Source organism: Balaenoptera physalus (assembly GCF_965194825.1).
Source record: "Balaenoptera physalus genome assembly, chromosome: 20".
Lineage (NCBI taxonomy): Eukaryota > Metazoa > Chordata > Mammalia > Artiodactyla > Balaenopteridae > Balaenoptera > Balaenoptera physalus.
Genome location: NC_138901.1, coordinates 6,916,661 through 6,939,711, shown reverse-complemented (window position 1 = coordinate 6,939,711; position 23,051 = coordinate 6,916,661). Strand labels below are relative to the sequence as shown.

At 58.3% G+C, this 23,051-nt stretch overlaps 2 protein-coding genes across 3 annotated transcripts; one reads left to right on the top strand and one right to left on the bottom strand.

Annotated features, from left to right (window-relative positions):
* Positions 1-930: 930 nt before the first annotated feature.
* Positions 931-9,808, bottom strand: OTOP2 (otopetrin 2). Its single transcript, XM_082443216.1, has 8 exons — positions 9,409-9,808; positions 8,955-9,131; positions 8,350-8,701; positions 7,593-7,729; positions 6,385-6,443; positions 5,829-5,962; positions 3,322-4,199; positions 931-1,464 (listed from the first exon to the last, which is right to left on the bottom strand). The coding sequence occupies exons 3-8, from the start codon at positions 8,666-8,668 to the stop codon at positions 1,294-1,296; spliced, it is 1,698 nt and encodes a 565-aa protein (XP_082299342.1). The 5' UTR covers positions 8,669-8,701; positions 8,955-9,131; positions 9,409-9,808; the 3' UTR covers positions 931-1,293.
* Positions 9,809-10,012: 204 nt separating this feature from the next.
* On the top strand, positions 10,013-16,501 carry USH1G (USH1 protein network component sans; the record flags this gene model as incomplete). 2 transcript variants are annotated; one of them, XM_082440396.1, is made up of 3 exons in its annotated part: positions 10,015-10,322; positions 12,572-13,789; positions 14,749-16,501. In XM_082440396.1, the coding sequence occupies exons 1-3, from the start codon at positions 10,159-10,161 to the stop codon at positions 14,750-14,752; spliced, it is 1,386 nt and encodes a 461-aa protein (XP_082296522.1). In that variant the 5' UTR covers positions 10,015-10,158. The 2 variants fall into 2 exon arrangements, with proteins under 2 accessions (XP_082296523.1, XP_082296522.1); XM_082440397.1 differs by lacking the exon at positions 14,749-16,501 and having other exon boundaries at positions 10,013-10,322; positions 12,572-13,793.
* Between the last annotated feature and the right edge of the window lie 6,550 nt (positions 16,502-23,051).

The window sequence follows — 23,051 nt, the reverse complement described above, 5'->3', positions numbered from 1 at the left end:
CCCGCACAAAATGCCATCTCCTCCCACCCCAGGCCCCACCTCAGCCTGTGCCCCTTCACCTGACTCGCTGGCCACCAATTCCGCCTCCCCTTCTCGCTGTTGGTGCCTCCTTTTCAATCTGTCTCTGCACCGTCTGACTTCCCCAGTCTCTCTGAGTCCATCTCTATATCCCCCTTCCCCACCTTCTTTTGGATCAAACCATTTTATTGAGGGGCTCTGGAGAGGGTCGAAGGGCTGGGAAAGCAGTGAGGTCCCACACCGTCTGCCCTGCCAGGATCTCTCCAGCTTCACAGTCGCCCCATCTCTATATCTCTTGTGGAGTAGAAGCCAGAGGGCTTTGGAGAGGAGCCTCAGGGACCGCAGGGAGTGGGGTTGTGGGTAAGAGGAGGCCCAGGGGTTGAGAATCTGTGCCACCCAAGCCCTGTTTAGCTGTAACAGCCCTGTTATAAATTATAACAGCCTATGAATTGAAGTTGCGTTCCTGAAATGTTTCATTTGAGGGGAAAACAAAAGCGCTGATGCATGAAAAAAGTTTGAAAATTATTATTCTTAGTAGAAAGGCACTGGCTCCCTTTCGCTGTGTGACTGTGGGCAAGTCACTTTACCTCTCTGGGCCCCAGTTTTCTTCTTTGTAAAATCGTAGTTGGATTAGGTGAGTCCTTCCTAATCTTTCATGTGTCATGGAATACATTAAAAAATGTATATGTCACTTGAGGATAAAGCGAAGAGGAAGGTGGCAGCCTGGGTACTCCGCCCAGCCCCTCCCAGCCACCCAGGTACGAGTCTGTAACTAGTCTGTGACTCAGACTTGGCTCACCCGCAGAAAAGCCTGAGACCTCAATATCTCCAGGGGCCCTTGCAGCTCTGACCCCAAGACCCCCTCCTGTGATCATCTTAGATGTGGCTGCTGGACACGAAGTGGTCACAGGGTGGGGCAGGGAGAACATCAGGTTTATTGGTTTCCAGCTCCAAGAGGCAGCACTGGCCAGGACACGGGGCTGGGGTAGGGGTGGAGCTAGGGTCTAGGACACTTCCAGATCTTGCCTGATCCTAGAAAGGGTGCAGGAAGAGGTCCTCCTCCCCCGCTTGCCCCATGCCCCAGGGATATGCATGTCCTGATTGTGATTTAAAAACTATCCTGGAAAAATAACTTTTGTGAAAATTCCACTCTGGGGCCGGCGGGGGAATGGGTAGTTACGTGGCATAGTGACTGCCAGCCTGGGGTTCATTCCCCGGGGGTCTCTGGGTGGGTGCATGAGCTGAGCCCCTCCTCCCCATGTCTCTAGCGGGGCTTCAGGACAGTATGTAGACCTCCAGCAGGCTGGAGACAGCATGCATGCGGTAGAAGATGCCGAAGGGCAGGCAGATGTTGACGACGGCTGCCCAGAGGGAGTAGCCATAGAAGTCCACCTCCACGGTGTTGCTGAAGTGAGGGCGGGCCCCGAAGGCGGGCATGATCCACAGCTGTGGGGACAAAGGGGTGTCAGGACCTGGCCCGGACTCGTGCCAGTGGGTCGTTCCGTGGGCTTTGCTGGGTGGGGTGGGGGCAGGATGGGGGTCCCAGCCCTCTGGCTTTGTGGACAGCGAGGGCTGGGTGTTGCTGAGTGGGGACCTCGACCATCTTTGGCAGGGCCTGGCACTCACTAAGGAGCTCAATAAATGTGCCCAACTGAACTTGCCTACCCCCCAGCCTAGGGCTCCGCCTGTGATCACATCTCCCACCCTCAATATGGCCCACTTGTGGGACTGGGGAAGGGGAGAAGAAGTCTCAATAGATGCTGTGAGAATTTGGAATAAATGGCTAAATCAGTAGCTCTCTCCTGGAGAGATGTGTGCAGGGTGGTGATGGTAGAATCACACAGGCCCAGGGCAGGGGTTCCGGATCCTGCCAGAAGGCTCCCCCAGCCCGGCCCTCTATGAGGTCTGCTCTCCAGCTCTGGCCCCGCACCCCACCCCCTTCCCGGGTCTGGGAGGAGGTTGAAGCTGAAATCCTGCTTCATCCCTGGCTATGAGCTCAGATAGTTCACATATGGGGTGTGAGGCAAAGAATAAAGGCTTCTAGGCTAACGCCCCTCCCCCCACCGCAAATGTATCACATCCTTGGGCACAGCACAGCCCAAATCTGAGCCTGCTTCTGTCCTATAAAATGAAGGAGTTGGAGATGATGCCCTCAGAGTTGATGCAGGCTCGGACACCTGGAGCAAAAGCGGCCTCCCAGGTGACTCCCGGCCTGTAGGCTCGGCCTTGGGAGAAGGTGAGGGGGTGCCGAGGCTGGGGGCCGCACCAAAAGTGGCCCAAGACAGGAGGAGGATTTGAGCTTTATTGCTTCTACTGGTAGGTCAGAGATGGGTGACGACTCTTTTTTTTTTAAAATAAGTTACCTGTAGGAGGGGCAATATTGGCAGTGGGGACTTCACCAAGGATGCACCTCAATTAGGGCGTGTATTTCATGTAGACCCCACGGGGGTGGAATCCCTCTGGAGATGTGTGCTATATTGGGATATGCCCACATTAAGGCTGTTTTCTGTATTAGGGGTATTTTTCTATCAGAGGTTATAGCTAAAAGGACTGTCTTTACGTTGAGCCAGACTTCACTGAGGTGTGCTCTCTCTTTGGGATATACTCACAGGGCTCCATGTTTCTCTGTTAGAGATTTCCCTCCTGGGGATTATATCTACACTGGGGCCTTTCTCTATTAGGTTGGAGCTACACTAGGAGTATTTCTCTGTTGGGATGCACCTTCACAAAGAGTGTTCTCGTACAGGGTGTATATTTGTATTGGGTGAAGTCTGCTGCTATACAGAGGAGTTTCTCTTGGAAAGGGGCTTTGCTGAGTCGCCGGGGAGGGGGCGGCTGTTGTGGATGCCTCCCTCCCGGCCAGCCCGCCACTGCACTCTGCTGACAGACCCCTCACGCTTATGCTGGTCTCTGCCACTTCCTGTCGCTGCTCCGATTATTCTAAGAAGCAGGCTGGGCACAAGGTACCGGGAAGAGTCACACCTCCCACCCGGGAGCAAGGGCCCCCACTCAGCTCCGTCTCACCTCCTCCCAGCCTGCACGTCAGCATTCCCTAAGACCCCTCCAGCTCTGCCTAGATGCCAGAATGCCGGGATCTCATTCTCCCTGTGCTCCCTGAGATGCTGTTCGCCCCCGGGGCTGCACCTGACTCTCCCTGAACCTGCTCCTTTCCTAGAGAGCCAGACAATGCTCGAGTGGGCTGGGGGGCAAGACAGAGAGGGCCAAGTGAACAAACCTGAAAGAGCATCTTTCCTCGGCCTTCTCTTCCCCCCAGCCCAGCCCCGTGTCTGCCCAGTTACTCACGATGATGTTGCAGAGCAGGAGAAACAGAGAAATGTCCTTCAAGCACCGGCATCTCCAGTGGCCCCTGGGGGCCGAGATGACGCTCACTGCTCCCTGAGGTCCTGCTGGGCTGGGGCCAACCAGCCTGGGGGCGGGAGGGCAGGCAGGCAAGGTGTGGAGGGTGTCCGGGCTGGCAAAGGTGAGGCCGTGGCAGGGCTCCTTTGGGGGAGTACCATGAGGCTCAGCCCCAGGGGGAGTCCGGTGGAGGCTCTCAACGATGAAAATGTTCTGGAAGGTGTGCTGGGCGATCACGAGCAGAGCGTGGGCCAGGCTGAGCCCTGCCAGCAGCTCCCTGGGTGTGCCCGCCACTGCAGCCACGATAGAGTAGTAGGAGATGGCGTACTGGCCCAGGGCGGCACCCACCAGCAGAGCCACGTCCAGGCTGCGCGTGGGGTTCTTATGGTGGTCCATGGCCCGGCGGTCAAAACGGTAGATGACTGAGCCACTCAGGCTGACCAGGGTCATGAGCCCCAGACAGACGATGTTGAAGCTGTAGTAGATGACCAGGGCCTGCTGGGCGCGGCCCCTCTCCCCACTCACTTGGACCTCGTAGATGATGAAGACGGCCAGCCCCACCACAAAGAGCATCAGGCCCAGGATCGGGCCGGCAAAAAAGGTCTCCCGGAAGAGGCTGAGCAGGGACGGGGTGTGGCTGTGGCCATGGGCAGAGGAGGTCAGCAGCCTGCCCACGTTCTTCCACATGACGTAGAGCATGGTGGAAGCAAAGAGGCTGTACTCGATGTTGAAGGGGTACAGGTAGAAGTAGCCCTGCTGGAAGATCTGGCAGACGGCCGTGTTGCAGGAGCAGACTTCTCCGACTGGGCTGCCCGCACGCTCCACTGTGGAGAGGGGGACGTGGAGCTGCACTGCCCTCCCACCTTCCTGGAGGCCCCCACCTGAAGAACCTCACCCCTAGACTGTGACCTTTGGAAGGGCAGGGCTGCTATCCGTCACCACCGTATTCCAAATGCCTACACAGGGCCTGGCACGTTCGTTCATGCCACAGATATTTATTGAGCACCTACTATGTGCCAGAAACTGTGGGACACACCAGTAAACCCTAGCCAGGGCTCGATTAAGAAAAATAAAATCTGAACTACGGAGCTGCCCGCTTCATCCTGTCCCATTCCTGCAGAAAAACACTCCCAACCCTTCCCCACCAGTAATGACCCCTGGCTGCCCAAGATAGGCAAGGCTCTGGTCCTAATAGAAGGTGGCCTGCTTGGCAACCCTTAAAATTCAAGCTGCCTCTTAGCTCTCCCCAACATCTGCTTCAGCCAGAAAGCAGCTGCTGTGCCCAGATCTCAACCGTGACCTCCTGTCACTTCGGTTTGTACCGTACTGATAGGAATCTCATCCTGCATCCAGAGTGTGCTCTGCTCTGTAAGATTCCTCGGGCCTTGGCAGACAGCTCTTTTGATCCCCAGAACTATCTCAGCTGGTTTTGCAGAAGAAGGAACTGAGCCTCACTCAGAGAAAGTGGCTTGTGATAGCAGAGCTGACACAAATGACGTGACTCTCACGCCTGAGGCAGGTACCTCTCTGCATGTAGGGTCGTGCAGCCCTAGCACATAAGGTCGCCCACCTCCCTGGGCTGGGTTTAACCATCCTCAGGAACCCTCTGTATGTGAAGAATGGCCCTTTTCAGTCCTGCTGGGCTGGGATCTCCTGTAGGCCTGGATCCATGCTTTCCATTCCTGGACCCTCCCATACTGGGTGTGCGTGTGTATTCAGGCAAGGTCCAGGTGGACTTGGTCATCTAGTCTGATCCTGGCTGGTGGTGGGGGAGAGAGGGGGCTAGAGAAGTCCAGAGAACCAGGACCAGGGGGACTGTGGGCTCATTCTTCTTCAGCATAGCATATTGGTTCAAAGCAAAGATGGATCTCAACCCTAGTTCTCCAATTTCAAGCTCTGTGACCTCGGGTAAGCTACTTAACCTCTCTATGCCTTAGTTTCTGCATCCATAACATGGGAATACTAATAGTACCTATCTCATAGGGAGGTTGCAAGGGTTAAGTAAGATGGTGCTTAAGACACTTGGCACAGTGCCTGACATATAGAGCTCAGTGAATTGTCACCGTCGTTATCGCGATTATTACTTCTACCTTCTCCTCCTTGTCAGGCACTCCCTTCTGATCCCACGCTTCCACCATTGAGCCACCCTGCCTCCCTTCCCCTCTTTCTACCTTGATCACTCTTGCCCTTTCTTCCTGGAGCATGAATCCCTTCTTTGGTGGGATGGAGACCTGGACAGTGGGACCAAGGCTGTACTGTCCCGGATGAAAAAATGCTCCCCTACACTCTTCCTCCTGGGCCACCCACATCTAAACTTCTCCAGAGGCATAGCCTGGAGCAGGAGGAGGTCCCTGGCCTCCACCTGTGCCTCCGTGCCCTCTACAAGCCCACAAAGCACCCAGCCCGAGGCCTGGCTGCCACGGGACCAGGGTTAGTCCGAAGTGAGCACTCACCGTCCAGAACGCGGCGGGTATGGCTGGTGTTGCCGTGAGAGCTGCTGAGGGAATGGGCCTGGTGCACCGATTCGTCCACCACGGCTGCCATCCAGATGGCCAGGTTGGTGGTGAGTGTGAACATGAGACCACATCTGTTTGGGGAGGGAGAGCAAAGAGGCCAGTGAGAGTCTTTGGCTCATGTTGGGTCCCCGGCGTGGTGGAGAGCTAGGGATGCTCTCCTGGGAGATGGTGCTGAGAAGCGAGAAAGCAGGCAGACCCCTGTGTGAACAGGGAAGCTGAGTTTGGAAGGAACACTTAGCCTGGCTGAGACGCCTCCCAAAAGAGGGCTGGGGGTGTCATGGGGTTCAGCACGCCATCTCACCAAGCACATCCCCCATACCCCCAGCAGAGGGTGGTGGAAATCAGGCCGACAAAGCCAGGGGGCCTTGGCTGAAACCCCACCTGGGGGCAGAAAGAGGACCCATGCCCCAGGTTGGGAAGCGCTCATCTCATGCCAGGTGAGCCCAGCCCCTGGGCACGGACGTTGAGCCACGGACATGGAGCAGGCACTCACCGAGTCAGGTCCAGGTGGGTGTGAACACAGTCTTTAGCGGAGACGCAGAGAAAGTAAGTCTGTGTTGAGAGAGAGTGGCGGGGTCATCTACTCTGCAGACGGGCTCAAGCCGGAGCGCCCGGGTCCATGCCCAGCACTATGTTCTTACCACCTCAAGAGCCCTCCTGCTATGTGATCGAGTTTATTTCAGCTTTACAAAGTGAGACGTGAGCTTTTCTCTCTTTCTATTCTCTGGAGCAATTTGTACAAAATAGTTCTCTGTTCTTTAAAAGTTTGCAAAATGCCACCTGTAAACTCTCTGGGCTTGGTGTTTGTTTTCTGTTTCTTTGTAGGGTGGAGTTTTGACTGCCTAGTTATTTATTCCTGGGAGCGAGGCCAGCCTCAGAAAGAATCTAAGGGGCTTCTCAGCTCTCTCTGGCAGTATCCCTGCCTCACCCTCATCCTTTGTTGCCCTGCAAGTCCTCCCTCTCACCTGGCTGCCCACAAATCCTTGCTGTGGTGTTTATTGATGTTGGGGTGTCTGTATTTCCATTTTGCCTGAGTATTCTTTAAAGTCATAAAATGTAAAATTAAAACTATATAAATGCCAAAGTCATAAATGTGTTAAATTGTGGAAGCCTGGGCAGTAGGGGTGATGTTTCAAGAGAGGGAACCATACACGTGGTCATTCTGGGCTGGGGAGGGTTCGGGTCCCACGTAAGACCAGTCCTGCCTCAGCTCAATCAGAAGATCTTTCCAAGTGTTATCCATGCAACAAATAAAAACGTGAACTTGTTTGAAAAATCCCATATACAGGATACCCTATTTCCTGAAAAAATACAGAATATAGGGAACATGGCTGGGGCCAAACTGGCCATGCCCACAGCAGGACGCTGAGCTGAGACTGATGCCCTCTATGGGCACCCAAGGAGGGCAGGTCAGGTTCCAGGAGACAGAGCAGCTGCCACAACTGACACCTCCTAGGTGTTAACTACTGGCACTGCTTAAGTTGAAATGAAATCGCAGGGCCCCTAAGCAGGCACTCGCATTCGGATATTACTTCATTACCAAGTGCTTCCAGATTTGTGGACTCGTGTGATCTGCACTACAGTCCCATCCCCACCCTAATCGATTGCTCAGCGTAGACGTGGAGTGGAGCTCGGATCGCCTGACTCCAAGCCCCGTGTTGGCTCTTTTCCACCACACTCAGGGACACTCCTCCCACCCACCTGGACAATGACAAACACGGCCTGGGTCAGAGGGTACAGGATTTTGATGGCTGACTGGCACTCAAAGGAACTGGAGTAGTAGCCGGTCTTGAAGACATCCATGACGAGAGTGCAGATCCCAAACAGCACCAGCCCACCTGGGAATGAGGGGTGGGGGGTGGATCAGAGAGGCAGGAGAAAATGATTACAGATTTGAGGATGGATGGCCAAAGAGTTGGATGATTGGGTGGATGGATGGATGAATGGGGTAAGTGAGAAGATGGATGGAAGGATGGATGGAAGGATAGGTGGGTGATGAATGGGTGGATGGAAGGATGGATGGAAGGACAGGTGGATGGTGAATGGGTGGATGGAAGGATGAGTGTGTGATTGAGTGGGTGGATGGATGGATGTCCTATTGAGCCCCCATCCCTTTGGGGCTGCATAGATAAAGGGAAGGGCCCTACAGAGGCTCTTTCAACTGCAGCTGTCATCTGTTTTCTGCTCTCCATCCGTCTCTCCCATGGCCATCCTCTTTCAATCTTTAGAAAGGGCAGAGACGTTCCATTCCATCCCTCTCTTCATCCCTCTTCCAGGACTCTTTCCCTTTCTCTTCTCCCTCAGTCACAGCCCACCTCACCCTCAGACACATCTAGCCTTGGGGGGTGGGGACTTCTCACCGGTCTACCTCGAAGGGCACCCAGCAATTCCCGCGGGAGCCCCAGCCTCCAGCTCCCCGCCTGGGCCACCCCACCTCCGCCCGCACCTCCCCTGGCACCTCGGAGCCAGATGGGGCCCGCGTGCGCGTCCCGGTGGGGGACGGCGTCGGCGTCGGGGCAGCGCACGGTGCGAAGGAGGTAGAAGAGGATCCAGAGCACGGCCAGCAGCATCAGGGCGGTGAGCAGGGCGAACACGTCCGTGTCGTACACCGCCACCCTGTTGAAGGCGCCGCCGCTGATGAGCGTGCCGGCGAGAAGCAGCACGTTCAAGGCCAGCAGCACGGACAGCAGGCGGCCGCCCTTCTTCCACACCTCGCGGCGGACTGCCCGCGGTGCCGGCGGGCTCTCCTTGGGGCCCGTGGGCGGCTCCTCGGACATGGCAGAGGCGACTGGAGGAGGCTGGAGGGGTCACTGTCGGGGAGGAGCGGACAGGACCCCAGGTCAGCCTCGAGGGCTCTCCTTCCTCCATCTTATCCCTAGATTTGGGGACCCGAGGGGCGGGGGCTGCGGCTGGTGAAGGAAGCGCTGGGAAGGGGAACAGAAAAGCCCACTGTGCCGGTCTCGCGCTCGACGGGAGGAGAAGAGAAGCGGCTGCAGCCCCGTCGGACCCCGTCCAAGATTCCCACTCCCCAAATCCGTCGGCCGGCTAGCCAGGGGCACCCACCTGGCTGGGCCGGGAGCCCGCGATGAGCTGGGGGTCAGGGGGCGGCGAGTGCGTCCTCTCTCTAACGCTGGGATGGACGGGCGCTTTATACCGGGGAGGGCAGGGTGATTTACAGCCGCGGGAGCTCAGCTCCATAAACCTCTCAGTCTCACTCACATGATCCATCTTTGTCCCGGGCTGAATTTAGGGAAGAGCGTGCGGAGGCAGACAAGGTGAGATTTATATTTACCCGTTAAGAGGCGCCCCCTCCCCCGCCGCCCTGTCACCTCGGCTCAGCCAGCCTCGGGCGCGGCCCGGCACTGCGGCACCCAGCGGGCACCCCGCCCCCGGCGCCCAGCGCGCCCTGGCGCCCCGCTCTCCTGACGCCCAGAGCCCTGAGAGCTGACGCTCAACAGACGCCCCCCCAAGGGCCCGCAGGCACCCCGACGCCCTCCCAGCCCCCGCGGCCCTGGACCTTTGTGCTCCTCTCTTGCTGCCCCAAGATCGGGACCCTAATGCCCCTTCCCCGACACCCTCACAGTGATCGAAGTTCCCTCTTCCGCTATCCCTTCCCCTGGTTCCTGCTGCACTGGATGCTGCCGAGTCGGACTTGCGTACGAAGTTCTCGGCCAGTCTTCTAGCGCCTCCTGCTGGAGCGCGGCTGGCCCGCCCCGCGCGAGACTGTGGCAGCCGGGACAGCCGTGTCCCGATCGCTGACGGTCTGGCGGTCGGTCCGCATAACCCTCTTAGGCCCATTGTCCAAGGGGTCAGGACTGCCCTCAGACGTCCCTCCCCAGCCCTTGGCCCGTTCCCTTGACGCTTAGAGACATCGGGGGCCGCAGCGCCGCGGCTCTAGTGAAGACAGACCTCGGACTGTCCCCAGACTGGGCCTCACGGGGCGGGACGCCGGGGTGGGCACTTTTGGAGAGAGGCCGGGCCCGGTGTGCTCGGGAGCAGGGAGTTTAGGACCCAGGGGCAGCCCGGGGCGGCCCTCTGGGCAGCGGGAGATCCTCCCCCCACCTTCCCCGCCGGCTGAGCGGCTCAGATGTCCGAGTAGCGGCGGCTCTGGCGCTCCGCATCCTCTGTCTGCGGCGGCGGGGGCTGGCGGCCCCGGCCCCTGCCCGGCCCCCTCCCCCAACCCCATGCCTCAGCTCTAACCCCGCCGCCCTCCCCCGCGGGGGGCATTTCCCCGGGTCCCCTGCCCGCCACGTCCAAGTCAGGCGCCATGAACGACCAGTACCACCGGGCGGCTCGGGACGGCTACCTGGAACTCCTCAAGGAGGCCACCAGGAAGGAGCTGAACGCCCCCGACGAGGATGGCATGACCCCCACCCTCTGGGCTGCTTACCACGGCAACCTGGAGTCACTGCGCCTCATCGTGAGTCGAGGGTGAGTACCCCCCTGTCCCCACCCAGGCCCCGCCGGGGAGGACTGAGAGTCTCAGGGCCGCTCTAGGCCCCTGAGACGCCACCCCCCAACTCCACGGCGTCTCCCCACCCCCCCTCCGCTGAGCCACCCTCTTCCCTAGGACAGACCCTAAGGTGGAACCTTGGAGATTGGCAGTCGTGGGAGGAGGAAACAAACTGAGGCCTGTGACATTTGTGACCTGGATGTGGGGCTAGGAGGAGAGGGACTGGGACATGGGGGTCCATGATTATGGGAGGGGCTTCAGAGTGAGGAGAAGGTGGGAGGGATCTCCTGGGTGGGTAGCACCAGGAAGCAAGAGTGAAGGGCATAGTGAGACTGGGAGAGAAAGAGCAGACGCCTCAGAGGGGCCGGAAGCGGGGCTGGGAAAGGAGAAGCTCTTCACTGCCCACCCCCAGCCTGTGGTCCAAGGGGTCCAGCCGGCGCCCACACCTCCCCACACACTGGATTTCACGCAGCTCTCTCCCTGCTCGTTCCTGGGATTCCTGTGGGCACTGTCCACAGTACCAAGTGTCACTCGGTTCAGCCACCCCATTAACTCCCTCTGTGCCCCTCCCCCACCACGGGCTCCATCACCCTCCCTTTGGAGTTGTCTGGGGGGAGGAGTGGGCATTGAATCCAGGTGCCAGGGAAGGGGTTCGAAAGTAGCAGCTGAGGAACGTGGCGTCCAGGGCCACTGACATGGGCTCCCTACGGCTGGATGACCCTGTGGACAGCTTGCCAGCCCCAGCGGTTTAATAAAGAGAAGTCAGGTTGACCTGGGGACCAGGGCGGCCTGGACAAGGAAAAGGGATGTACGAGATGCCCCAGGAGGGTTAACGTGAACATCTCAGGCCCTGGGAAATCATGGTGGAGGGAAAGGGGCCCAGCTGGCCTGGTGCCAGGAGCTGGCCTGTGGTTTGAGCATGGGGTAGGTGGGGAACCCCCCTTTGCCCTCCCTCCACAGCTGCTCCCCGGGCCCAGCAACAGGTGGAAGCAGCCCCTCAGATCAGGCAGCTGAACCATGTTCCAAGACGCCGAGACTGGCCCCTGTCCACGCGAAGAGGGCACACAGTGATCTGCCATCCTGCTCCCCCCTTGGAGAGATTCGTGGGAGGAGGGGACTAGGGGGCCCCCCTTGGTGCACCAAACCCCCCAGCTCCTACAGAGGGTGAGGGTTGGCGCTTGATGGGGTGTGGGCCAGATGCCCAGTAGCTCCTTTCTCGAAGGACTTGAAGACCAGTAATGGAAGTGGGGAGGGGAATGCGGGGCTGGGGGGCTGGGGAGTGTGGGCAGGAGCTGTTGAGACAATGAAGTGATTCTTCCTTCAGCCCTGCCGGGTGGCCTCCTCATTAGTGTGGGGCAGAGGGCCTGAGCTAGGTCCCTGAGGGCGGGGCAAGCTTGGAGGAGCCAGGGCGAGGGTGCCCAAGGGGGGCACAGTCTGGCGCGGAGGGTGTTGGAGGGGGCTGCGTGGGTCCCTCGGACCTGCCCGAGCCAGCCGCCTCACAGGGCTCCCGAAGATGGGGCCGCCCCGGGAGGGGAGGGCAGCTGGGCCCAGGCTGCAGGCTGCCCTTCCCCTCCCCTCCCCTCCAGTCCTGGCTGCCCCCATGCTCCCCTCCTGGCCCAGGCCAAGACCCGACACCTGCTCTCACACGCGGCCTTGCCAGGCCTGGCCCTGCTCCCTGCAGACGTGGCCGTGCCCGGCGACACGCGGGCGCGCACCCTCACACACCCCCCCCCCGGGGCTCAGGCCCAGCACACACAACCCTCTGGTCCTCTTTTTCGGTCACTCCTGCACAGGCAGCCACACTCGCCGCCGTGCCCGCCTAGAGACCCAGACTCGGCCCTGGCCCACCACCTCTCTGGGCCAGCTCCCCGCCGGGCCCCATGAATAATTCACTCCTTTCTCTCTGGGCATTAAATATTTATCCCCTGAGATTCCCAGCCCGCAGGTCTCTTGGGGAAGGCCCCGCCCCGGCCCCGCCTTCTCTGTCGCCCCACCCACTGCGAGCCCGGAGCCATCTTTAATCCTGGGCTCGCTCGAGCTGCGTCCGGTGGCTCCGGGCTGCGTGTCTCGCGGAGTCGGAGGAGAGAGCTCGGGCCGTCGAGTCCCTCTGGCGTGCCCGTGGGGAAGCTCATCCAGGCTGGGCGCTCCCCGCCACCGGCAGCCGCTGCCGACTGCCCGCCTGAGCTTGCGGTGCCTCATCACCCCTCCCCGCGTGTCCTCCCTGCAGGGGTGACCCGGACAAGTGTGACATCTGGGGCAACACGCCCCTGCACCTGGCAGCTTCCAATGGCCACCTGCACTGCCTCTCCTTCCTGGTGTCCTTCGGAGCCAACATCTGGTGCCTGGATAACGACCTCCACACGCCGCTGGACATGGCGGCCATGAAGGGCCACCTGGAGTGCGTGCGCTACCTGGACTCCATCGCGGCCAAGCAGAGCAGCCTCAACCCCAAGCTGGTGGGCAAGCTGAAGGACAAGGCCTTCCGCGAGGCGGAGCGGCGCATCCGCGAGTGCGCCAAGATGCAGCGCAAGCACCACGAGCGCATGGAACGGCGCTACCGGCGCGAGCTGGCCGAGCGCTCGGACGCGCTCAGCTTCTCCAGCCTCACGTCCAGCACCCTGAGCCGCCGGCTGCAGCATCTGGCGCTCGGCAGCCACCTGCCCTACTCGCAGGCCACGCTGCACGGCACCGCCAAGGGCAAGACCAAGATCCAGAAGAAGCTGGAGCGGCGCAAGCAGGGCGGCGAAGGCACCTTCAAGATCTCCGAGGACGGCCGCAAGAGCGTGCGCTCGCTCTCGGGCCTGCAGCTGGGCAGTGACGTGATGTTTGTGCGCCAGGGCACCTACGCCAACCCCAAGGAGTGGGGCCGCGCCCCGCTCCGGGACATGTTCCTCTCCGACGAGGACAGCGTCTCCCGTGCCACACTGGCGGCCGAGCCTGCGCGCTCGGAGGCCAGCACCGACTCAGGCCACGACTCCCTGTTCACCCGCCCGGGCCTGGGCACCATGGTGTTCCGCAGGAACTACCTGAGCAGCGGACTGCACGGCCTGGGCCGCGAGGACGCGGCCCTGGACGGCGCGGGCACGCCGCGGGGTCGGCTTCGGAGCTCCCCCAGCCTCGACGACGACAGCCTGGGCAGTGCCAACAGCCTGCAGGACCGCAGCTGCGGGGAGGAGCTGCCCTGGGACGAGCTGGACTTGGGCCTGGATGAGGACCTGGAGCCCGAGACGAGCCCGCTGGAGACGTTCCTGGCCTCCCTGCACATGGAGGACTTCACCTCCATCCTGCGGCAGGAGAAGATCGACCTCGAGGCGCTCATGCTGTGCTCGGACCTCGACCTCCGCAGCATCAGCGTCCCCCTGGGACCCCGCAAGAAGATCATGGGGGCCGTGCGGAGGCGGAGGCAGGCGCTGGAGCGCCCGCCGGCCCTGGAGGACACAGAGTTGTGAGTGCCCAGAGCCTCGGCGGGGATGGGAAGATAGGGCTTGTACGGCCCTGGGGTGGGCGTGGATCTGTCTGCCTTTTCGGGTGGGGGATAATTAGGTCGTCGTCAGTTCCAAGAGGCCCCACTTATTTACCCCCAATTCGGAAAAAGAAGCTGCCAATTTACATTGCTGATGTCAAATGCACCTCGATTTTGAAGAAGTCAAAATGCAGGAAAATGGGTGTCTTTGTATGGATGAGACCCAGTAGTCACAGTAATCACAGCCGGGACGTTTTGAGCGCTCCCCTCTCCTGGGTACTGGAGTCGCCCTTGCACAAGTCCTCTCATGTGCAGGGGCTATATCATCCCCATTTTACAGGTGAGCAAGTGGAGGTTCAGAGGCTTAGAGTCGCTCACCCAAGGTCCTGCTGCTGCTCAGTGCAGAGCTGGGCCTGATCCCTGGTCTGTGTGGCTCTAGAGCCTCGGGAGGACAAGGCGACTCCCGTGGGATGGAGGGTGTGGCAGCCAGTTATCTCACCAAATGCCCAAGCCCTCAAGGCAGATATTTTACCTACTGGTCCCTGAACCTTGTAACCAGAAACATGAGCAGATGCTCTCAACAGGGCCAACAGTGGCCTTGAGGGCAGAGTTGTCATGTTCAAAAAGCCATCATGGGGAGCCCAAGGCTGCTGTCAAACTGGCAATGCTGTTGGCCCATCCCTGCCCTGACTCTCCATTCCTGGCATCCCACAAGCCCAGCAAACACCGCCGCCCCCTTTTGGTATCTATGGCCTTTACCCTGCATGGCTGGGCAGGGCTGGGTTTGGGAGGAAGTCTGGTTTAGAGTTGGGGGCCAGCGTCCCCATCCCTGATCATCAGTCTGCCTAGAGAGGGTAAGTGGTCAGAATACTTGGTCCTGACTTAAAATGCTGTCTCCAAAGGCCCTTATCTGAGGTCCATTTCTGTCTCTCTCTCCACAGATAACCGGGGCTCCTATCCCCATACCAAAAAGAGTTGCAAGTTGCCACAACCCACGGTGGGACCGCGAGGTCCTCACAGTTGCCAGCCCTGCGGCTCCCCAGCCGCTTCCCGGGAGCAAGGACCATGTGGGACATCTCCCTTGAAAGCCTGTCCCCACTCTGCCGCAGAGGGTATGGCCTGGAGGCACTTGGAAGGCCAAGAGAGTGACTCAGAACATCAATACTGAGGGGTCCTGGGGCCCCTAAGCCACCTCTCTCTGAGTGTCTCTAAGGCACGTGTGCATTCGTGGAAGGCCAGCCCCAGTGCCAGGGCAGGGGCCACTAGATGACCAGCCCATCAGAGCTGGATGGGAGCGTGTGGTGCGAGTGGGCATGGCTTGTCCTGGGGCCGTTGTCTGTCCCCACCCCTCCTCTAAGGGTCCTCCTGTGGTCTGCTCAGTCTGGAGACTCCCCTCCTACATTTTTGTGCAGGAAGAGTTTGGGCTGCCTCCCCTCCCCCTGTACACCCCAGAGGGGAGGTTCCCAGCTAGACTCTTCAGCCAAATGCCCCAGCTTTAGTCCCCACCCCGCCCCAAGCACGGCCGGTCCCCTTCTCCTTCTCCCACTGGCCATGCTGGGGAGGTGGAGTGCCAGGCTGGGCTGGGGTGGGGGTGACCGGTGCCCTTCTGGCCTACCCCGGGGTGGGGCCCAGCCCGACTCCGCCCTCCCCGCCCTGTCCTTCTCCACTCACTCTCTCCTTGGTTGTGCAGCCCGGTGCCCCCAACCCCAGGGACCCCAGAGGGTCAGGGCAATAGATCCAAGGTGCTAGAGCGACTGGCTACAGTATTATGGCCTCGAGGCTCGGCGGGCATCTCTGGGCTGGGGAAAGGCATCTGCCAACTGGTTCAGAGTCTCCCAGGCCCAAACCAGGCAGAGACTGGTTGTGGCTGGGTGTCCAGCCTCGTGTGGGCAAGTCCTGCCATGTGGACACGGGAGCCTGAGGATGTGGACAGTCTAAACTGCTGATTGCCCCCAGGTCCCCAGGGCTCTGGGCAAGGTCTGGAAGCAGCTGGGTGGCTGCCTGATTCTGCGTGGGTAGCGGGTAGGGGGGAGTTCTGCACGGGTCCCTGCTCTGTGATGCTGGTGAGACCAGGGGAAAGGCCAGCCTCAGAGGGTCCTCAGACCAAGGTCACGGATGTGGGAGGGTCACTCAGGAGCCCACACGGTGTGCACATATACACCGCATGCAGATGTGCCCTTCCTCCTCTGTCAACAATGGTGCCCCCGTCCCTGACCTTCAGCTTGGGAAGCAGCTCCTACCGGGAGCATTGCCACAGCCCCCAGCTCCTTCCTGGGCCCCCCTTGGCTGGTGCAGGGGAGAGAGAACCCCCCCCAAAATGCCACAGGCCTCCCTCTGGTGTGTCTGTCTGAGCGTGGGTCCCCGGGCACACACCTGCTCAGAGCTGGGGGCGTGATGGAGGTGGTCCCTGTCCCCACACTGAAGGCTTGGTCGCCTGCCACTGCCACCCTGAGCCCACCGCAGTCCTTCCCCCCGTCCTCTGGGCCTGGGGCCACCCCCAAGTGCCGACTTGACTTTCCCGGAGCCCCAGGTGCTGCCTTTTCTCTCCTGTTCCCTGTCCGTATACGGTCTCAGCCCCCTCCCTGTTCTCTCAGTGCTGGGGTGGGGCGGGCTCCCCGATTCCCACCACTGTACAAAGTACCCCTCCCTCAGGCTCATTATAATTTTTGTAGAGAACGTTCTCCATCCTTGTCATGCCTGTGTCTTGTTTTAATCATTTGGGGGTGGGAGACGGGTAGGGTGAAGAAAGCAAGAGGGTGGAGGCGGGAGAGGGAGAAGGTCTTTTTGTGCCTATGAGGACTTGACCCTCTTCCTTGGAGGGGGTCCTGGGATAGATGGTAGGGCCCTCCCCCACCCCATGCATCTCTGCAGGGCCCCCCTCATCGCCGAGTCTTCACCTTGCTCTCTCTCTGGACCCAGAATTTAGAGCTGAGGGAGAGGGAGGGTTCAGAAGAACTGGGACAGGAGACCCCCCAGCAGCTGAGTGAGGAGGATGGTCCAGGCCTGTCCGCTGCAGCTGCTGAGGGCAGGTCAACACTTCCTGCCTTCCCACCAGGTCTGCCTGAGCTTCTCCAGACATGGGCAGACGCTGTACACTAGGAGTCTGTCACCTATCACCAAGGTCCCATGAGCCCTGATCTCAAGGCCCCAGCCCACCCCTGGGAGGCCTCCAGTGGGGTCTCCATTTCCCTCATCACCCCAGGCAGCTCATGTGGCAGCCCTATTTAGAGCCCTCCTTTCTCCCAGGGGTAAGGCTTCCCCTTAAGCTGCAGGACAATGGGCTCTGTTTTCTTAGTCAAGTCTGGGAAAGAGCCCTGGAGTCATTTTGTTTCATTCCCTAAGGCTGCTGAGCCAAGTGCTTCTGCCAAGGGTACTTCAAGACAGCCTCTTCCCTCCAGCATCATCAGAAAGGTCCACAGGACGTTAGTGCAGCAAGATCGCCTAGCAACCATCTCGTGATTCTAGGCCACCTCCCTCCACTTTACGGATGGAAAACCTGAGCCCTATGGAGGGGAAAGTCCAGACCCAGAACACAGGCCTCCTGACTGCTGCCATGCTCTCCTCACCCCCAGGCTGCCAAGGGGGTCAATAAAGACGCGAGATTCTGCCCTCGGATGCTCCTCGTGGTTCCTCTGCCCTGCGACCCCTACTGGCCGTCCTGGTCACTGCACCTACCTCACGAAAGACCAGCCTCCTGGCGCCGGTGGTCCAGGGAAGGACATGGGGGCGAGGACTCGCAAAGACACGATAGAGGACGTCGGAGCTTCAGCGTGGAGGCAGAGACTAACCGGAAGCAGTGGGGGCTGGAGCTTCCATGGGTCAGCGTAGCTGGAGGGTAGAAGACTGGGGTGCAGGAGCAGGTGTGGCTCCAGGAAGCCTGAGGGTACTTTAAACACAGTGAAGGGAAGAACTTTACTCGGTAGGGACTCAGCTTTCTCTACTCGTCCCCCTAAAAATTTAGATGGAGGTTAGGGAAATTCTAAAAAGGTAGAATAATCAATGATTCTTCGCTTTTGGGGATTAGAATCTGGTGCCAATATGGACACTTGCCCTGGGAAAATGCACGTTGAAATACGTATACACTCATATACAACTTTCCTCGTAATTCCAGACAGCTCCTGAAGTGCGGAGAGGTCCGGGGACCCCAGGTCAAGAAGCATTAGTTAGACTGCTGTGAAGTTACATCATAAATGAGATTACCGATTTGTTGGAGGTGGGAGTGGTGGAATGAATCAGAGGCAGGAAGGACCTCCGGGTATGTGGCACGGACTTCTCTCTCTCTCTTTTTTTGGCTGCTCCGGGCAGCATGCGGGATCTTAGTTCCCCGGCCAGGGATCGAACTCCTGCCCCCTGCAGTGGAAGCGCGGAGTCTTAACCACTGGACTGCCAGGGAAGTCCCACAGACTTCTCATTTTACAGATGAAGTAACCGGGGCTGCATGGCAAGGGGCTGGCCAAAGATCACAGAGCAGTCAAGTGGGCAAAGTGACACTAGGTCTCGTGATGCTTCCCATGGTGCCAGCTGCCTCCTGTGCCCAAGTTAGACCAGTCCTGGACAGCACCATACCCCTGTCCTCCCGGCATGTGCCTGTGTCACCTTCTCTGAGACAAGCCTGGGTTGTACGGGAGGTGGCCATACTCAGGAGACAGCCTGATCTGGGCAGCAAAACTGGCTCTGCCCCTTTTTAGTTGTGTTGCCTTGGGCAAGTTACCCAGCCTCTCGGAGTCTGTTTCCTCATCTGCAAAATAGCTATTACAATTTATTATAATATAGCAATAAGTGTTAACCCCATAGGTCATTAGGAGGGTGAAATGGTGATGCGCGGAAAGCACTTAACATGCTGCCCGATATTTACTGCACATCAGTTACTAATGATCACAGTTATTGGTGGTCTGAAACAGGCCCATGGAACACTCCTTGCATCTGTGGTCCCAGCCGCCCAGTAGGTGAGTCCTAGGCAGTTCCAGGGAGCAGTCCTGCTTTTCTGACCCCTGTATAAGAGTGAACCCCAGCCGCACCAATCACACTAGCTTCTGGAGACGACTCTGCGGGCATCCTCATCTGACCAGCAGGGGGCGTTGACAATCCAGCCAGCGGTTAAGAAATAGTCAGCTAGCCCCCATCTAGTGGAAGGACCCAGCGAGAAGCCAGAGCTGCTCCTGAGGTGCCCAAGGAGCTGGGTATCTTTTATGGCGGGGGAGTCGCATACCCACTGGCCTGGGCCCACATCACGCTACTGTCTGAACTTCACCAAGGCAGGTGAGGGGTTTTAGCCTTCATAGGTGAAGATATTGAGTATCCGAAAGGTTTTCTGATGTGCCCAAGGTCCCAGTGAATTAAGAAAAGTTCAGGATCCCTGACCTTTGTCCCTTCTGCCACCCCTATGCCCAGAGGTAAGCTTTCAAGTTTTTACTATCAATTGTTGAGAGCTTGTAAGGTGTCAGGTGCTTATGTTAAGCACTTTATATACATTCACCCCTCACAATAAAATCACAACCCTATAAAACAAGGACCATATTATGATTATTATCCCTTTTTACAGGTGGGAAAACAGAGGGTCAGAGCAGTGATATGACTTGCCCAAAGTCACAGAGCTATTAGGTGGTGAACTAGGCCTCAAGGACAAATGTCCGTGATACTGAAACCTGCGGGCCTAAGCCTGCGGACCTGACCACGGTGCTGTAGGCCCCCATGCACTTGTACTGTACCCTTTGGTGGGGGTTGTCCTTGATCTTGGGTCCCCTTGACCTGGGCATGCCTGGGCCTGAGCAGGTGCCAGACTCAGCCTGAGGTGGGGTGGGGACATGCTGGCAGCTTCAGCAGCCCAAGCACATGGTCTGAGACAGCGCTCACCTGCCCTGGGGGGAGCTGGGCTGAGAGAGGGCAGGTCGGGTCATGGGGCCACCAGACAGGATACTGGGGGACAGTTTGGGAGGGTAAAAGCTTTGTGTCTCAAGCATGCTGAGATGGGGGAGCAGGCCTGTAGAAGTACTTCCTCCCAAACAGAGAGTCTGCCTGCTTTCTTTTTGTCTTCTTGTCTCTTGGTCCCATTTCTCCCTGTGACGCTGGGACTCCTGGTGTCATCCTCTCTCCCCCTTTCTATTATCTCATATCTCCAGGCCTCAGTCTCTCTTGGTGTCTGTGACATAATCAGAAATAGATAACTGGTCTCTGCTCCTGGCTCCTGACACAGACCTCCTAAATCCCTTGGAATTTCCTGGGATGACAGGAGCATCTTTTGTTCTAATGGGGTGACTCTGGGTGGGCTCTTTGACGGCTTCAGGATGGGGGCTGGTCACCAGAAAGACCAGGACACGATTAGAAGCTTGAAATTTTCAGCGCCACCCCCCATCCTTTGTGGGGAGGGGAGAGGGGCTGGAGGTTGAGTTAATAATTGATCATGATGAAACCTCCATAAAAATCCCTGAACGACAGGGTTCGGAGAGCTTCTGAGTTGGTGAACGCATCCACGTGCCGACTCCACGTGGAGTTGGGTACAGAGGCTCCTGAACTTGGGACCCTCCTGTACTCTATGTATCTCTTCATCTGGCTGTTCACGCATATAGCCTTTATAATAAACCAGTAAATGTAAGTAAAGTGCTTTTCTGAGCTCTGTGAGCTGTTCTAGAAAATTATCGAAGCTGAGGTGGTGGGTTGTGGGAACCCCCGAATTTGTAACCAAGCTGTCTCAAGCCGAGTCAGGCTGGCTCCTGCTGTGCCGTGTCTCATCACGATGGAGGGCATTTACTGAGCGCCTGCTGTATGTCAGCACTTGACATCTGTGATTTCGGTGAATCCTCATGACAGCCTCATTTAATAATGACAGGGGATTATTAAACCCATTTGACAGAGGAGAAAACCGAGACTCCAAGACACCACGTCGTTGCTCAGGTCATATAGCCAGTTAGAGCACAAACAGGGCCTGACTAGTCGTCTGTGTGACCCTGGACTGGCTACCTCTCATCACCCCATTTCCTCCAGGAAGGCTGAGGGCGGTGAGCCCTCCCTGGGTTTCTATCGCTGAATGACTAAGTCCTATGGGATTTGGAGCCCGAGGTGGGGAAACTTCTGGCAAGTCCATTCAGAGCCCCGAATGCTTGGTCTTTCGAGAAAGCTCTTGGGGCATGCAGTGTGGTGAGCCCTGGAAAGCTGCAAATCCCCCGGGCACTATTTCTACCTTCATCTACTCTGACTTCTTTATTCCACAGGCCCGGGAAGGTCTGCATGGGCAAGTGTTCTGAGGGCTGCGGGACCCTCTCCCTGCTCTGGATGTACACACATCTGGGAGGTTGCCCCACTGGACCCTGAACGGTAACGGGTGGGCAGGGGAGGGGGCTTTCTCGGGGGCAACAGCAGCTACCAGTGGAGGCTGGCCCCTGACCTCACTGCCCCATGGGGGCTCTCTTTATCCCACAGAATCAAACTGCCCCTCACAGCACTGTCTCTTCAAGTCTCACCACAGCCATCTGAGCAGGGCAAGGGCAGGAAGGCATTATTTACAAGCCCCATTTTCTAGATGTGGCAACTGAGGTTCAGGGGGGCAATGACCTGCTAGGAACTGCGTAAGCCAGGATGGCTAGTCTGGGCCATTCGCACTGCTGCACGCGGCCAGCTGCCTTCTCAGAACACGTATCTAGGGGCTTCCCTGGTGGCGCAGTGGTTGAGAATCTGCCTGCCAATGCAGGGGACACGGGTTCAAGCCCTGGTCTGGGAAGATGCCACATGCCGCGGAGCGACCAGGCCCGTGAGCCACAATTACTGAGCCTGCGCGTTTGGAGCCTGTGCTCCGCAACAAGAGAGGCCGCGATAGTGAGAGGCCCGCGCACCGCGATGAAGAGTGGCCCCCGCTTGCCGCAACTAGAGAAAGCCCTCGCACAGAAACGAAGACCCAACACAGCCAAAAATAAATAAATAAATAAATAGATAAATAAATAAATGAACCCAAAGTTAAAAAAAATAAAGAACCCGTATCTAGCACTTTCTACATACCGGGCACAGCAAACCCATGAGAATGGTACCACTGCCCTGCCTCACGGGTAAGGAAACCGGGGCTCAGGCAGGTTAAGTCATTTCTCCCAGCCTCTGAGTGCAGAAGTGTCAGGGATGTGGGATTCACACCCCAAACTCTGGCTCTTTCCGTGGCGGCCCCAGCCTCCCCCATTCACTGTGCCGCCTCCCCCGGCGCTCACTCTGCACGAGGGCGGCTCAGGGGCTCCCCAGGTCAGAACAGGGGCTCAGCTGGCCGTGTCTGGGGAGGTGGGATGGGGGACAGGTGGCCCTCACTGCCTCTTCTTCCTCCGTTCCTGTTGTCTCCTCCTGCTCAGCCTCTCAGCTGTACCACGGATTGCTCTGTTCATTTATCTTTACTTCGGGGTTTCCAAGATTCCCAGAGGAGAGGTGTGTGCACGTGTGTGTGCATGTGAGTGTGTGAGCACACACTCACAGAGGCTCCATGACTTTGTCTAGAGTCTATTTTAGACTCCTCCTCCCACCTATTATCTGCTTTTAGGGCCCCAGCTCCTTTAGACTGGAAGTTTGAAGCTCTGGCCGCCCACCTCCCCGGCCCCATCCCTCACCTTGAACTGAGGGTTCCCGCAAAGTTCCCTCCAGGCTCCCTCTCGGTGACAGGCTTGCTGGGGTCAGAGCCCCAGGGGAGGGGGTGGGCGGGAGGGGGAGAAGGACCAGTGGTCCAGAAGGCAGGGAATGGGGTAGAGACAAATCTACCTTTTGGGGCAGTCAAGGTACAAAGGGGCCTGGTGGGCCCTTCCCCTGGGTTGCGGTACCCAGATTGGGCTCACAGCTCTGATACTTGCTGGGAAGGCCAATTTGTTATTCCAAACCTCGATGTTTTTCGTCTATAAGTGGGGAAAATTATACCCCACATCATAGGCCAGTTGTGTGGATAAACTACATAGAGCACTTATCGGAGCCTTGACACCCAGTAGGTAGACGACCAGCCCGGGGACCTGGTGGAAGGGAATCTGGAGATGGGGGAGGGCTCAGTGGGCACCAGCCAGGCCGGGGCATCCCTGAGCTGGTGGCAGAGAGAACTGTCATGCTGGGTTGTCCCCCAGATCCCCTTTTCATGCTCATCACACCTGCACAGTATTGCACAGCAGAAGTGGGAGGAGTCATCACACGCCTGAAGCCCAGCCCTCTACGCGCGTGCGCACACACACACACACACACACACACACACACACACACAAAATGTGGGCAAGGAAGAGAATAGAGGGAGTGAGCA